The sequence below is a fragment of the Procambarus clarkii genome, chromosome 20 (genome assembly GCF_040958095.1).
Source record: "Procambarus clarkii isolate CNS0578487 chromosome 20, FALCON_Pclarkii_2.0, whole genome shotgun sequence".
NCBI classification, from domain to species: Eukaryota; Metazoa; Arthropoda; class Malacostraca; order Decapoda; family Cambaridae; genus Procambarus; species Procambarus clarkii.
In genome coordinates this window covers 29,823,685-29,836,432 of record NC_091169.1, presented here as the reverse complement: position 1 = coordinate 29,836,432, position 12,748 = coordinate 29,823,685, and the positions used below count along the sequence as shown (strand labels likewise).

General features: G+C 39.6%; 1 protein-coding gene across 1 annotated transcript in view; it reads right to left on the bottom strand.

Annotated features, from left to right (window-relative positions):
- The window catches only part of LOC123755365 (serine-rich adhesin for platelets), a 190,702-nt gene that overhangs the window by 122,312 nt on the left and 55,642 nt on the right, over window positions 1-12,748 (bottom strand). Inside the window, 6 exon segments of the mRNA XM_045737920.2 lie at window positions 2,244-2,530; window positions 2,532-2,540; window positions 3,868-4,003; window positions 5,021-5,248; window positions 5,395-5,565; window positions 9,203-9,277. Of these exon segments, the coding sequence (XP_045593876.2) occupies window positions 2,244-2,530; window positions 2,532-2,540; window positions 3,868-4,003; window positions 5,021-5,248; window positions 5,395-5,565; window positions 9,203-9,277 (906 nt within the window).

The window sequence follows — 12,748 nt, the reverse complement described above, 5'->3', positions numbered from 1 at the left end:
CCCAGAACAGAAGGACAAGAGCTACAAGGAGAGGTTAGAGGCATTAAATATGCCAAAACTAGAAGATAAAAGAAAAAGAGGCGAAATGATCACTACGTACAAAATAGCAACAGGACTCGATAAAATTGATAAGGAAGAATTTCTGAGACCTGGAACTTCAAGACCAAGAGGACACAGACTCAAGCTAAGGAAACAAAGGTGTCACAAAAACATTAGAAAATTTTCTTTTGCAAACAGATTATATCCAATTACATCACTCGACATTCAAGTTCTAGTCATATTTTTTCTGGAAGATGTTGATGGAAGTGACATCAACAACTCTTATTTCAATGTACTGTACTTCACTTTCCAATAACCCAGAGTATGAGAATTTCCTTACATCTTTATGACTCAAATGAGTATAGTTTTCACAAGCATCCCCCTGTCCTGCTAACATTCAATTTAAATAGACTGCCCTTGGCCACCCTGTTTATTCCCTTCACTAACTTATATTTAGTTTTCATTATTAAGGGACAAATTTTTCCCAGCTTTGTCTTTCACTGGAGACAGTTAAATAAACAGCACAAGTATACATTATGGGGGCAATATACATTATGTTTAGATACCATTTAAATCAGTTAACTGGTAATACCCTAATCCTACAAGTAGAGATATATTACCAGTTGAGATGCATATCCTGACACACTGGTTTATTAGATAAATTAAACAGTTTCCTTATATCTGAAAGGGCCAGGGAAGGACAACCAGAACCAATGTGGCACTGGTGGTAGGTTTAAATATCAGGGGGTCATGACCTGCATTAAAAATGGTCACAATAGGGGAAGCCCACATGGGTGTCCTGGCAACCAGTCCTCTTCAAAAGAACATCTCATTTCAATTGTATGAGTTACATAAAATGTGTTACATTTTCGTACTAGAAAATGGAAGCAGCTCGCGAAAGTGATGTACTGTCCCATTTTCTGTTTTGGGTCCTCTGGTAAGTTAGGAGAGGAGACACTAATCTGACTGTTTTCTTGACGTTGGGAAACCTTAGGAGGACGGGCTGGTCCTGGTGCATATCTGGAGGGGGTTACGCAAGTTCTTCTACTCCCGAGCTTTAGGAGTTGAACTCCTGAAGCTCTGGAGTTTGACCTGAGCCAGGCTCGACATATCATGAAGCTCTTTCCAGTGATGCCACTACAAATTAATATCTCAGACCTACTGCCCGAGTTCTTATTGGCTGTTACATTGGGACTAAGATTTTGTGTAGGATAGCTGCAGGCCTCCTAAGCAAAAGAGCATCAATCAGATGCTAGCAGTAAAAAAGTATTCAACTAATTTAGCTTGATCCAAACAGCAAATGCGTAACTCAGCCACATCATGTCAAGTTAACTGGAGATCAGTGTTAAGTCCCAGTTGGTACAAATCAAACATACTTCCCACTGTCATTGAGACGTCTACACGTCACACGCCTACACGTCTACAACTACATAGAGAAGAGTTTGCATCATCATCTATAATTGTATCATGTCTAGAAACAAGATACAACAAGCTAGTTTTAAGCATGAAGACACTTGGAGTGTACAATAGTAGTAGTCTTCTGCATAACTGTGTGGCACATACTACCTGTCTCAAGAAGACAACCTGCTTTTTCCATCCACCATCAACTGCCACCCACCAGCTCACTTGTATTCACAGGGAATACATACATCAGTCATGAATGGATGAGTGTGAATATGACTGTTTCTTCTTAACACCATTTACTGGTATTCAAATTTGAGCCTAGTTGCTCCATTTGCTCCTTGTTACCCTGTTATTTTCAAACTCCTCCTCCAATGCCCTCCTGATTCTGGTGTACCATGTCCTTATACATTTCTTTTCTATACTCATTTACCAAAACACTTACAACGCTCTTCATCTTTCAATATTACTTGCCTCATTTTTATCATACAATTCAAATCATACTTTCATGCCACTCATAAAATCCAAGACATCCCATTTAACTCTCTCAAACACCCTAATCTTACTTTTCCTAAACAAACCTTTAACCTTTTTTCCAAATACACTCTCACACTTGCTCACACTCTTTTGATTTTGATTTTCATTCTCAGTAAAGATCTCCCTATCATCTACAGTAAAATAGTCTTTCATAGCTAAGCTAAATACTTGTGAATCTCCTATGTGAAGAAAATGCTCCAGCTGTAAAAATATACACACCAGAGATATTGTATTTAATCCACAAACACACACATTACAACACTCACTTCTTTTCGAGCAGCAGTTGTGACATCCAGAAGCTTCTTCATGTCACCCAACTGCTGTTGTAGAGTCTGTAGCTGCATCTGTCTTGACGAGATCTCATCTGATACCATGGCAACATTACTAGCTGCTGAGTTGAGATTGATCTGAGAAATATCTTCACCAGAATGAGTGGATGCCCTTGGGGTTGGTTCTGAAACTATTAAGTGGCCTTCTCCAGTAACAGTGCTCTGGTTGCTTTCTGGAGTCTCTACTGGCACTGTGGAGTTTCTCTGGGAATCCTGGTGGACCATCTCCAGAATCTGACAACATTTTAAAGGAACTGAATGATCCATACATATTCAGAGAAAATACTGTATTAGAGAATATTTTGGCTTCATGACAGTAATTCATAAATGCATATATTATAATTATAATGTTTCACACAAAGGAAGTAGCATCAACCCAGAGACAAAAAATGTTATATCAAATAAATAATAAAAAATGACTCATCCATTCATTATATCATTCATAAAGCAACATACCTGACCTGGCCACCTGACAAATTGTTGGTACATCAGTACAAGGTGCCTGTTTCACCAAGCTATCTTTCCAGACTGGCCCAACTGGATGGCAAAATAGCCCATATTTAACATTTTTGTTTTAAGTTTTTACTATTCATCTGCCTTTAGTGGTAGTAAAAAAACAAAAATTAAGGCAATTTCAATACAATGCTTCTTTCTGGTGTGCCACTCAGTAGCTACCGAGAAATTATGCGGTGATACTTCTAAACCTACAGGTTGTACCAGGCCTCTTGAGACTTATGTGGGACTTGGATTTGCTCAATGAAGTGAGGTGAAGGGATAATAGGGTTATGAGATTGACCAAAAAACTGAGGAAACTGCAGAAAAGTCCAGATGAAATTAAACAAGCAGGCTTGAAGGAAAGAAATGAAATGAGGAAAACAACAAAAACAATATTTAGCAATGGGTAAACAACCCAAGCTACAATTTATTTGGTCATCACTAGATGGCAGTAGAGACAATCGGGCATTTTAGTTCATTTAACACTGGGTTTCCAGTTGCAACCCCCCAGAGCCGGTCGGCCGAGCGGACAGCACGCGGGACTTGTGATCCTGTGGTCCTGGGTTCGATCCCAGGTGCCGGCGAGAAACAATGGGCAGAGTTTCTTTCACCCTATGCCCCTGTTACCTAGCAGTAAATTAGGTACCTGGGTGTTAGTCAGCTGTCACGGGCTGCTTCTTGGGGGTGGAGGCCCGGTCGAGGACCGGGCCGCGGGGACACTAAAAGCCCCGAAATCATCTCAAGATAACCCCCCCCCCCCCCCCCCGACACTATTAACCACAGGGAATATAAAACAGGACTTTCCAGCAAGGAGGAGAGGCGGAAGACACTAGGACGAAGAATAAGGCCCCAGCCAGGAGACATGGCCAAAAACAGCACTTGACCGACTGAGACCAGAAACATTAACCAAATATTGAGCCATCAGAACCTTGTTAGAATGCCAGAACCCCTGAGCCCAAATATCAGCCCAGAATACGATGGAGAATACCCTGGCCACAACTGCAAATTTATTCCTGAATTCACTCGCTTGTACGACAAAATGTAAGAGTAAGTAAAATCATCTCACCTGCTTCACCTTGTCTTTGCTGCTGAATTCTACGCAACCTTGCAATTGTATCAATGAGTAATCTTCGCTTTGATGCAAGTTGACTCAGCTTATTGGCCACAGATGCCTGGGCTTCCTCATCCTCTGGGTCAACATTCTATAAGATCACCATGCATGTTTATTAATAAACATTATATATATATACCATAAAAATTATTATTTTTTGCAACTGTAGAGGAAGACATTTTTTTAATAGAGATGAGAATCTTGATGAAGTCTGAACATGTCATACATATATTGGCAGACTAAAGGAATTCAGTAAAATAATAGAGTGAAAATTCAGACTGTTTGATTTTGTTGACTCTTGAGAAAAAATTTGTTGTTACCTTGGATTTGGGTCTGACAGTTGACCACACTTCTTTTTAACAAAATTGTGTTTAGTATTGCAAAGCATAGACTTTGCATAATTCCTCATTGAAATACATAGGGAAAAGTTAGATGTGGAGAATGACCTGCTGGGTTTTGCAAGGCCCTTTTTCACTGCTGCAAACACTTCAGATCAAGGTTTAGCAAATTAGGATTTAGAGGAAAGTGAAAATGGAATGAAAGCTTCCATACCAGCAATGACAAACTCTATCTAGTACAGTGTACATGGATTTAAGTGCTAAAAGAAACAAAATACGAAATGAAAGTACAAGATAAATAATTTGGTCCACTCATTAGAGTGAAAGTGCCAATAATGATGGGAAAATTTATGGTGGAAGTGTCATGGAAATACTGTGCATGCACGATCAAATACAGTATAATTATGAAAGATTAGAAAGTTAATTATTAGATAATTATGAAAGATTAGAAAATTAATTATTAGATAATTATGAAAGATTAGAAAACTAAAGAATCAAGGGTTTACGTTTGTCTAGAATATAAGTATGATGATGATGAATAAGACCATTAAGGAGGGAGAAGTTAAAGGCTGCTTCTCTTTGAGGATAGTGAAAAAAGACTAAGGCTAGTCCTAACAGCAAAAATTTAAGTCTCGCAAGATGACTTCAGCATTACGAGAAGATAAAAAATTATCTGGTCAAACTTCTTATGCAATGATCCTAAGCCAGCTATTAAAGTTCAATGACCATAGATGTACATATCAATAAAATCCTAACAAAACTTGGCTCACCTGAGCCTTGATTGTGTACATCCCTTGAAGACGATCCACTTTGTCAAAGAGAGCCTGAAATTCCTCAATGCCCTGATTAATTTCATCTGTGGACCAATTTTCCACTCCTGGGATAGGGTCCTCGTATGGCTCTTCATTATCCCCTGATGGCTGAGGTGCTTGTTGCTGCTCCTGATTACGCATATTCTGTTGTTGCTTTTTGAGGTTTTCTAATCTCTCGCGCGTAGCCTGAACAAGAAAGCATGTGAAGCAAAATAATATATAGTATAAAATTTGATATTAACTAATACCAAATGCTTCATTACCCATATACTGTACTATCATGGCAAACAAACTGTTTAACAAAGGGAAAACAAACATTCTATTCCAGTTACCTTGTAACGAACCATGAGATCTTCTCGACGGGCAATACTATCCCTCATACGGCCCATGATTGCAGCCGATTCCACTTGGCTGGCAGCTAAGCGTTCCTGCAGTGTTGCAACATTTCCTGGGCCAACAACTCCTACTACTCTGTTGCTACCACTGCTATGAACTTCATCATCCTAAAAAACAAAAACAAAAAAACAGCCTTGAATGTAATGAATCGCTATTTACTGAGTGAGCCCTAGAGGCTCCCTCGAGCTATCGGAGTGGTATACGTTATACAGTACAGTATTAATTTGGGGCATCAGTCAATTGGAGTTCAGCCTACCAGAGACCACAAGCCAGAACCTGGCTCACCTCAGAGAGGTAAACGAAGCAATGGCATATGGAAACCCCATGTATTTGGGGCCATTTCATGTCTGCCATCGACCAGGGTTAGGCACTCAGAAAGGTAGGCATAATAAAATAGACCCCACATGGTAGGAAAATTGCAACTGAAGACCGAACAGAGAGGCAGAACTCCCCCAACCCAAAAGAAACAAGCAAACAGCAATCATCATACACCACTGCCATGCTGCTTGTCCATGCAGCCTAAACTCAAAGAGAGCCAAAGTTTTGGTGGGTGGACCTGGTCGGTCGGACCTGGAGAGCCCTAGACTCCCCGTGCCGGCTACTCACACCTCCTGTTCAGACTGAGCATCAAAATATAATGGAAACTGCCGACCGGAGGGAGGGAGGGTGCCAGGAAGCCTCAGGGCTCACCCAGAAATGGCATTTCATTACATTTAATGCTGGTTTTCTGTGGGGAGCCCCTCCAGCTCCATGGAGCTACTTAACCAAAGACAAGTAAAAGAGGGACCTACCCGGAAGGCGACCCCACGCGCACATCAACTCGAAGTCGAGACAACTGGATGCAACCTGCGACCCAGACACACACGAATGACCGGGACCAGGAATATTGACCAGATAACGGGTGGCCAGGACCCTGTTCGACTTCCAAAACCTTCGTACCCAAATGTCAGCCCAAGACATGTTGCCGAACATGGCAGCCAAAATAGCAAATTTACGAACGTTGTGGGCACGAGTGTAGACCGCAGGCTGGCTAGACTTAATAACCCTGCGGACGACCTGGGAGATCCAAGCCCTGGAACAGGGAACAAGGGAAACCGGATCAACCTAAAGCGTATCCCAGCCCACAGAAGCCGAGGGGCGCAGATAACGGTGAAGAGCCATAAACAGGACAATACATTATGCACCCCTGGCCTGACCAACCATCCCAATAGTTTAGATGTTTTACCGAGTGGATTCTAGCAGTAAAGGATCTCTGCACAGTCTCCAGGTCAGCAATTTCACCAGCTTTGAAAGGGGCTGTCTTTGTGGAACAGTATTCCACTCTAAAGAGCACTAGCGTCTTGAAAAGTATCATCATTGGTATAGCATCTCTAGTGTGAAAGGTTCTTGTTATCCAACCTGTCCAAGCAAGGTACAGGCCCAGGCAAAGTACAGCAAAACCGGCTGGGTCAAAACTAACAAGGAATCTGCTAAAAACTGAACCTCCTGCGACATGTACAATCTTGGGGCCTAGAGGAGGGCCACCCAAACAACAAAAGTGGACCAATAACCAAACCAGGCAGATCCCTTCGAGGCAAGGAAAATAAAAATAAAATATAAAACCCGGAAAAGTACAACGTCGCCAGAGGAACAGAAACTGGCCGCTGCTGGTAGGTTGGTAGATGAGCTACGTTTCGCACCTCGTGCCCCTACCAGCAAACGATACCGCTCCCACCCAAGGCCAAACAAAGGCCACAAAAACCCCAGCTGGCCCCAAGGACGGAGTAAATGCCAAGTAGCTAGAACCCGTATGGAAGTGGAGTCCCAAAGGCTCTATGGAAGGTAACCCTAGAACCCAAGGGTAGTACTTACAGGGCACTTAGGGAAGACAGCCCACACAGCCCTTAGGTTAGGGCTGTGCAGACAAGCGGCACGGCAGTGGTTTGGCGTTTGCTTGTTTCTTTGGGTTGGGGGAAGTCCTGCCTCTCTGTTCAGTCTTCAATTGCAATTTTCTTACCATGTAGAGTCTGTTTTGTTATGCCTACCTTTCTGGGTGCCTAACCCTGGTCAATGAGACATGGAATGCCCCCAAATACATGGGGGTTTCCATAGGCCATTGCTCTCTTTGCCTCTCTGAGGGGGCCAGGTTCTGGCTCATGGTCCCCGGTAGACAGAACTCCAATTGACTGAAGCCCCAGACTAATATAGCATATATCAGTCCGATAGCTCCAGGAAGCCAGAGGGGCTCCCTACAGAAAAACATAGAATATAAAGAAATGCCTCTTTCTGATTGGGCCTCAGTGGCTCTCTGAAGCTAATTGTTCTGAAATAGCATCACACATAAAAGTCACATCAGTTGTTAATAGCCTACCAGAGACTGGAGTGAGAACCTAGCTCCCTCACACTGGCAGAGAGAGCAAGGGATTGTTACAAACTCTCTCACCAAAAAAACATCTAGAAAGTAAGTGAAGCAAACCAGACAACTGTAAAGTTCACAGAGAAAAGCTTCACAGGTGAGATAGCTTCACAGAACCATCGAGAGGCTACCCCCAGAAATTCTGTGTTGATTGTAATGAAACACCTCTTTCTGGTAGGGTCATCTCAGTAGTCCCTGTTTCTGCCATTTCCTTTTTATCAGGAGCTTCGGTTCTTTCGGCAACACATAACTGATCCAGCATTGACAGTTGTAGCCCGAGCTGCTGAGGCTGCCACCTGGCAGTGGGTGTAACTAGTGGTTCTAAAAACCTAACTACTGTATTCCTAATTGTCAGTTTTGTATTCACTTACAGTTGTGTGTTCTGATGCATTCTACTCTTTTGGTGGTTTTCCTCATAGGGTGCTCTAGTATTTCCTGCTCCCTGTGCCTCTATTGAGTGAACCAAATTTGGTCTCTGGTATGGGTTAATAACTTTCAAGAGTCTGGAGTGACATATTTGAAGAGCTATTCAGATAATTAGCTCCAGAGAGTTATGGAGGGGCCCACCAGAAAGAGATTTTTTCATTAAACTCAATGTTCGATTTTTTCTTTAACTTTGATGACCATTGTTGCTGCCTCCAGCTTCTCTCCTGTTGGATAGAGAAGTCATTTTCACCCTTGACTAGCATGATGTGGATGGCAATACAGTACTGTTAACACATCTTCATGGAACTCGGTTTATAAGGCCGCCACTGTATTGTAGGCTCATGCCTATCAGTGATTATGGAAGAATAAGTCTTCCTAGTCTTTTATATCTGATATTTTTATTACACCTAATAACATTCTAGTTCTGAACCATATTTGTTATTAGAAAATGAAGAATCAAAACTTATTATTACTTTTTACTACTGTAGCACATACTGTACTACAAGATGAAACAGATCATTTTCTTTCTATAAAGTAAATAATTAAAGATATTCTTTAGTAATACAGTATATTAACCTCAAGAAAAGTATTGGTCCCCAAAAGAAGTAAGATATTCAAATGGTTAAAATGTGTTATATAGTTGATCTCTTGGCCATGGTAAAATTACAAGCACTAATGTATTGAGGTTTATATCTCGGCAATCATCGCATCAACTGACTTAAGTGTAATGGAATTTTTTAGATAAACTTCCCTTCTTTTAAATCATACTCTAGACTTCTAAAAAGTTTATAAAGATATTTTTTATTTTCCCGGGAACACGAATTACTTGCTAAAGTGGCTGAAGACCAGCAACCACACCCAACACAAAGGTAATATACTGTATTCTTGGATATCAAGACAAAAGTCATCATACATAGACTTACCGTTTCCTCTCTACCATTGACTGGTGTAGTTACTGACTCATTGTTTGGGCACCCATTGGCCACTTGGGCAGCAGCCTGAGGAAAGGAGTAGAGTGTAAGTCCTACTGGTTACAATGATACAAGACAATTATAACAAACACTAGAATCACATTCCATAATATGGAAGCAGGAGCATCTCTGAATTAACTTGAACAGTCACTCCAGCAGTATTTGTACTACAGTACTTGCAAACACAATATGCTAGATCCTTATCATGAGTGAATTCCAAGTGCAAGTTTTTTGTGGCGTTACCACATCCTTTATGACAAATCTGCCCAGAGTGAGTTGACCCATACAGCACTAGTTGACATGACCTTTTCTATTGTTCAACACATTTGTATTATATTCTTGCATCATGGCTTTCCCTCCAAACATCCCTCACTCTATTTACAAATCTTGTGTGTATATAATCTTTTCAAGCATGTTATGAACAGCAGCCATTATGTTACTGATACTGTATATTATATTACTTACTGAGCAAGGCAAGAGCAAAACTTGATATACTGTACACTGAAACCTTGCATGGATACATTACAAAATGTTTTTCATATCATACTTTCTTTATGAACTGGACTGACTCAAGTTAGACATAACCACATTTCATATACTATATCTATTTTTTGTTCTGCCCTTAGATTTGCTAATAAGAATTTTGTTAATGATTATGTTACAGTATTTGAATATTTTGCAGATATTTACAAGTACAGTATGATTTTTTTTACAAGGCATTTTTTCTCTGCTGTGACCATAGACTTTTCATAATTAGTTGTCTCTCAAGCATGTGTTATTTCCTCTGTAATTGCTTTCCAAGATCTCTCATTTCTCAAGAGATTTTCATCTTTTTTTTTAATATTTCATTATTCTTTTGGTGAAAAGATGTCTAGCAGCAGCAGCAGCCAAGCCAAGCTAAGCTAAATCAGGTGCTAAATCAGGTAAGATAAAGTGAAGGTTTCTAAATACAGATGTATATGAGGGTGAGGCAGCCAGCAGAGCAATTTTGTTGGCACTAGCAATGTTTCTGGCGGATAGGGGAAAGAAAGGAGGAGGGAACATTTTTGTTTAGTTCATTATAGAGAAACAGAGTTATTAGCATGGGGTAAAAACAGACAAATTCTACAAAATTATTCATGCTGCAATGAGAGGACACAGAGCCCTGTATTTTTTTATTAAAAGTCTCAATTTTTACCATAGCTAAGTACCTGGAATTTATCTCTGTTAAACATCACATTATTTTCTGCTGCCCAATCAAATTTTTTTATTAATATCAGCATGTAGTTTTTCAATATCTTCTACAGAAGTAACTTTCATGTTGATTTTTGAGTCATCTTCAAAAGATGACATGAAGCTATGACCTGTATTTTTTGTCTGTGATAAAAAAATTAAGGTAAAGTACTGTAGTAGTGCAAGGACTACGATCTGAGGAACAGAGCTTTTTACTGTTCTTGGACTCTATTTGATTGACTGTTACTTTTTACTTTGCATTCTGTTTGACAGAAAATTTAAAACCCATCACCCTACTTTACCTATTATTCCTATTGACCTCATTTTGTGTGCTATTACTCCATTGTCACATTTATCAAAATACCTTTGCAAAGTCCATGTATACCACATGTGTATTCTGTTCTTCTTTGTAATGCATCAGTGCTTTAATTACAATGGTCAAATATCTGCAAAAGGCATGATCTTCCTGCTCTAAATCTATGTTGGCCTGGGTTGTGGAGGTCATTGAAGATGGCTGAAGATCTGACTCCTGATCACTCTCAAAAACATTTATTATGCAAGATGTTAGTGCAAGTGGTTTATAATTCTTAGCTAATGCTTTGGTCCCTTTCTTGTGTAAAGAAGCTATATCTGCTGATTTAAGCACTTCTATTATCTCCCCAGTGTCCAACCTTTTTCTCCACACTATACTGAGTGCTTGTGTTGCTGGCACTTTGCATTTTTTTATAAATATTGAATTCTGTGAGTGTGGATCCAAGTCTGAGCATGTTGTCAATTTCTCTTTCAAAATCTACAGAGTTTGTGTTGATGTCAGTTATATTTTCAGAGGATTGGATATCATGCATAAAGAAGCTGTCAAGAGCTTCCACTTTCATGCTGAGTGGTAAACATGTCCACATACTTTTTTTAGAATATCACTGATATCTTTGTCGTTCTCTGTGTATGAACCTTCACTTGTAAGAATAGGTCTATACTGATGGAGGTTTTATATTTAAATTTCACATATGTGAAGAAATATTTAGTTTTTTTTCTCGTTTTACTTTGTTCTAATTGCATTTCTTCAATCTGATATGATTCCTTTAGTCTGTTCTATTTCTTCAATCTCCCTGTTTAAACTTTTGTAGGGATAATCATGTCAGCTTAATTTTAAGCATTTCTGTTTTTCCTCCTGTAGCATCATCTGCAATCTCTTTCTATGCTGGTCCCCCTTTCTGCCTTTCCACAAAGGAATATGTTTCAGACAAGACTTTATATGCTTCATTGTTCTATTCCTTGCATGAGATTTTTATTACTTAGAACAATTTCCCATTGAATGTTTTCAAGTTCCATGTACAGTGGAACCTCGGTTTTCAAATGCCAAATGCCCCTCTTTTCGAAAAATTTGACTCGGTATTCAAGGTTTGCCTTGGTGCTCGAGTTTGTTGATACACATATGGGCCAAATGAGCGCGTGGCGTGCTTCAGTTTACCAGTGTCTCCCGCCTAGTGAACACCACACTTGAATTCTTTGTGAAAAATTTCATTGTTTTTGTGCTTTTATTGAGTACTCTTGTTGGCTTATGGAAGACAGTGAGGAAGTGGGGGAGGAGGAGGAGAAGAGGTGTTAGTGTTTGGAAGGAGAGTCCCCTTTCATTATAACAGCAGTGAAGACATTTCTGGGGTGTGTACTCTCTATGTTTTGAAGGCATACCACCAGGACCTCTTTGTGGCTCACTGCTTACGTGTCTTACTAAGAATCTGTCTATAGACACTTGTTTTTTGCTACGTTTTAACACTTGTCTGTAGCGAAACATCACATTGTCTCTATAAATGATCTCTTGTTTGTCCTCTATTGTCATCCTCACAACTATTTTCTTATGTTCAGAAACCAAAAAGATATACTTGTACTTACTATAGTACAAAATATAAGTACAGTAGTAGTATTATGTATAAAATGTATTTTTAAGTTAATATTTTAGGACGTGTGGAATGGATTAATTCAATTTACGGTACATTATTTCTTATGGGAAAATTTGTTTTTGTTTTTAGAACCGTCTCTGGGAACAGATTAAATTTGAAAATGAAGGTACCACTGTATATTTTACCAGTTTATCTTTTTATTATTAAAATTTAATTTATTGAATAACTGTCTCATTTGATAATTTTTTAGACCTTTCACGAGTATTGATATTAGTTTGCCCTTCAATGAGATTGTGGTATCTGAGATTGTAATGTCCCTGATTATTTTTTCTTTGTTTGTGGAGATCAGATCTAGATCTAGATGGCTCTCTTATCTGCTTGTTGAGCA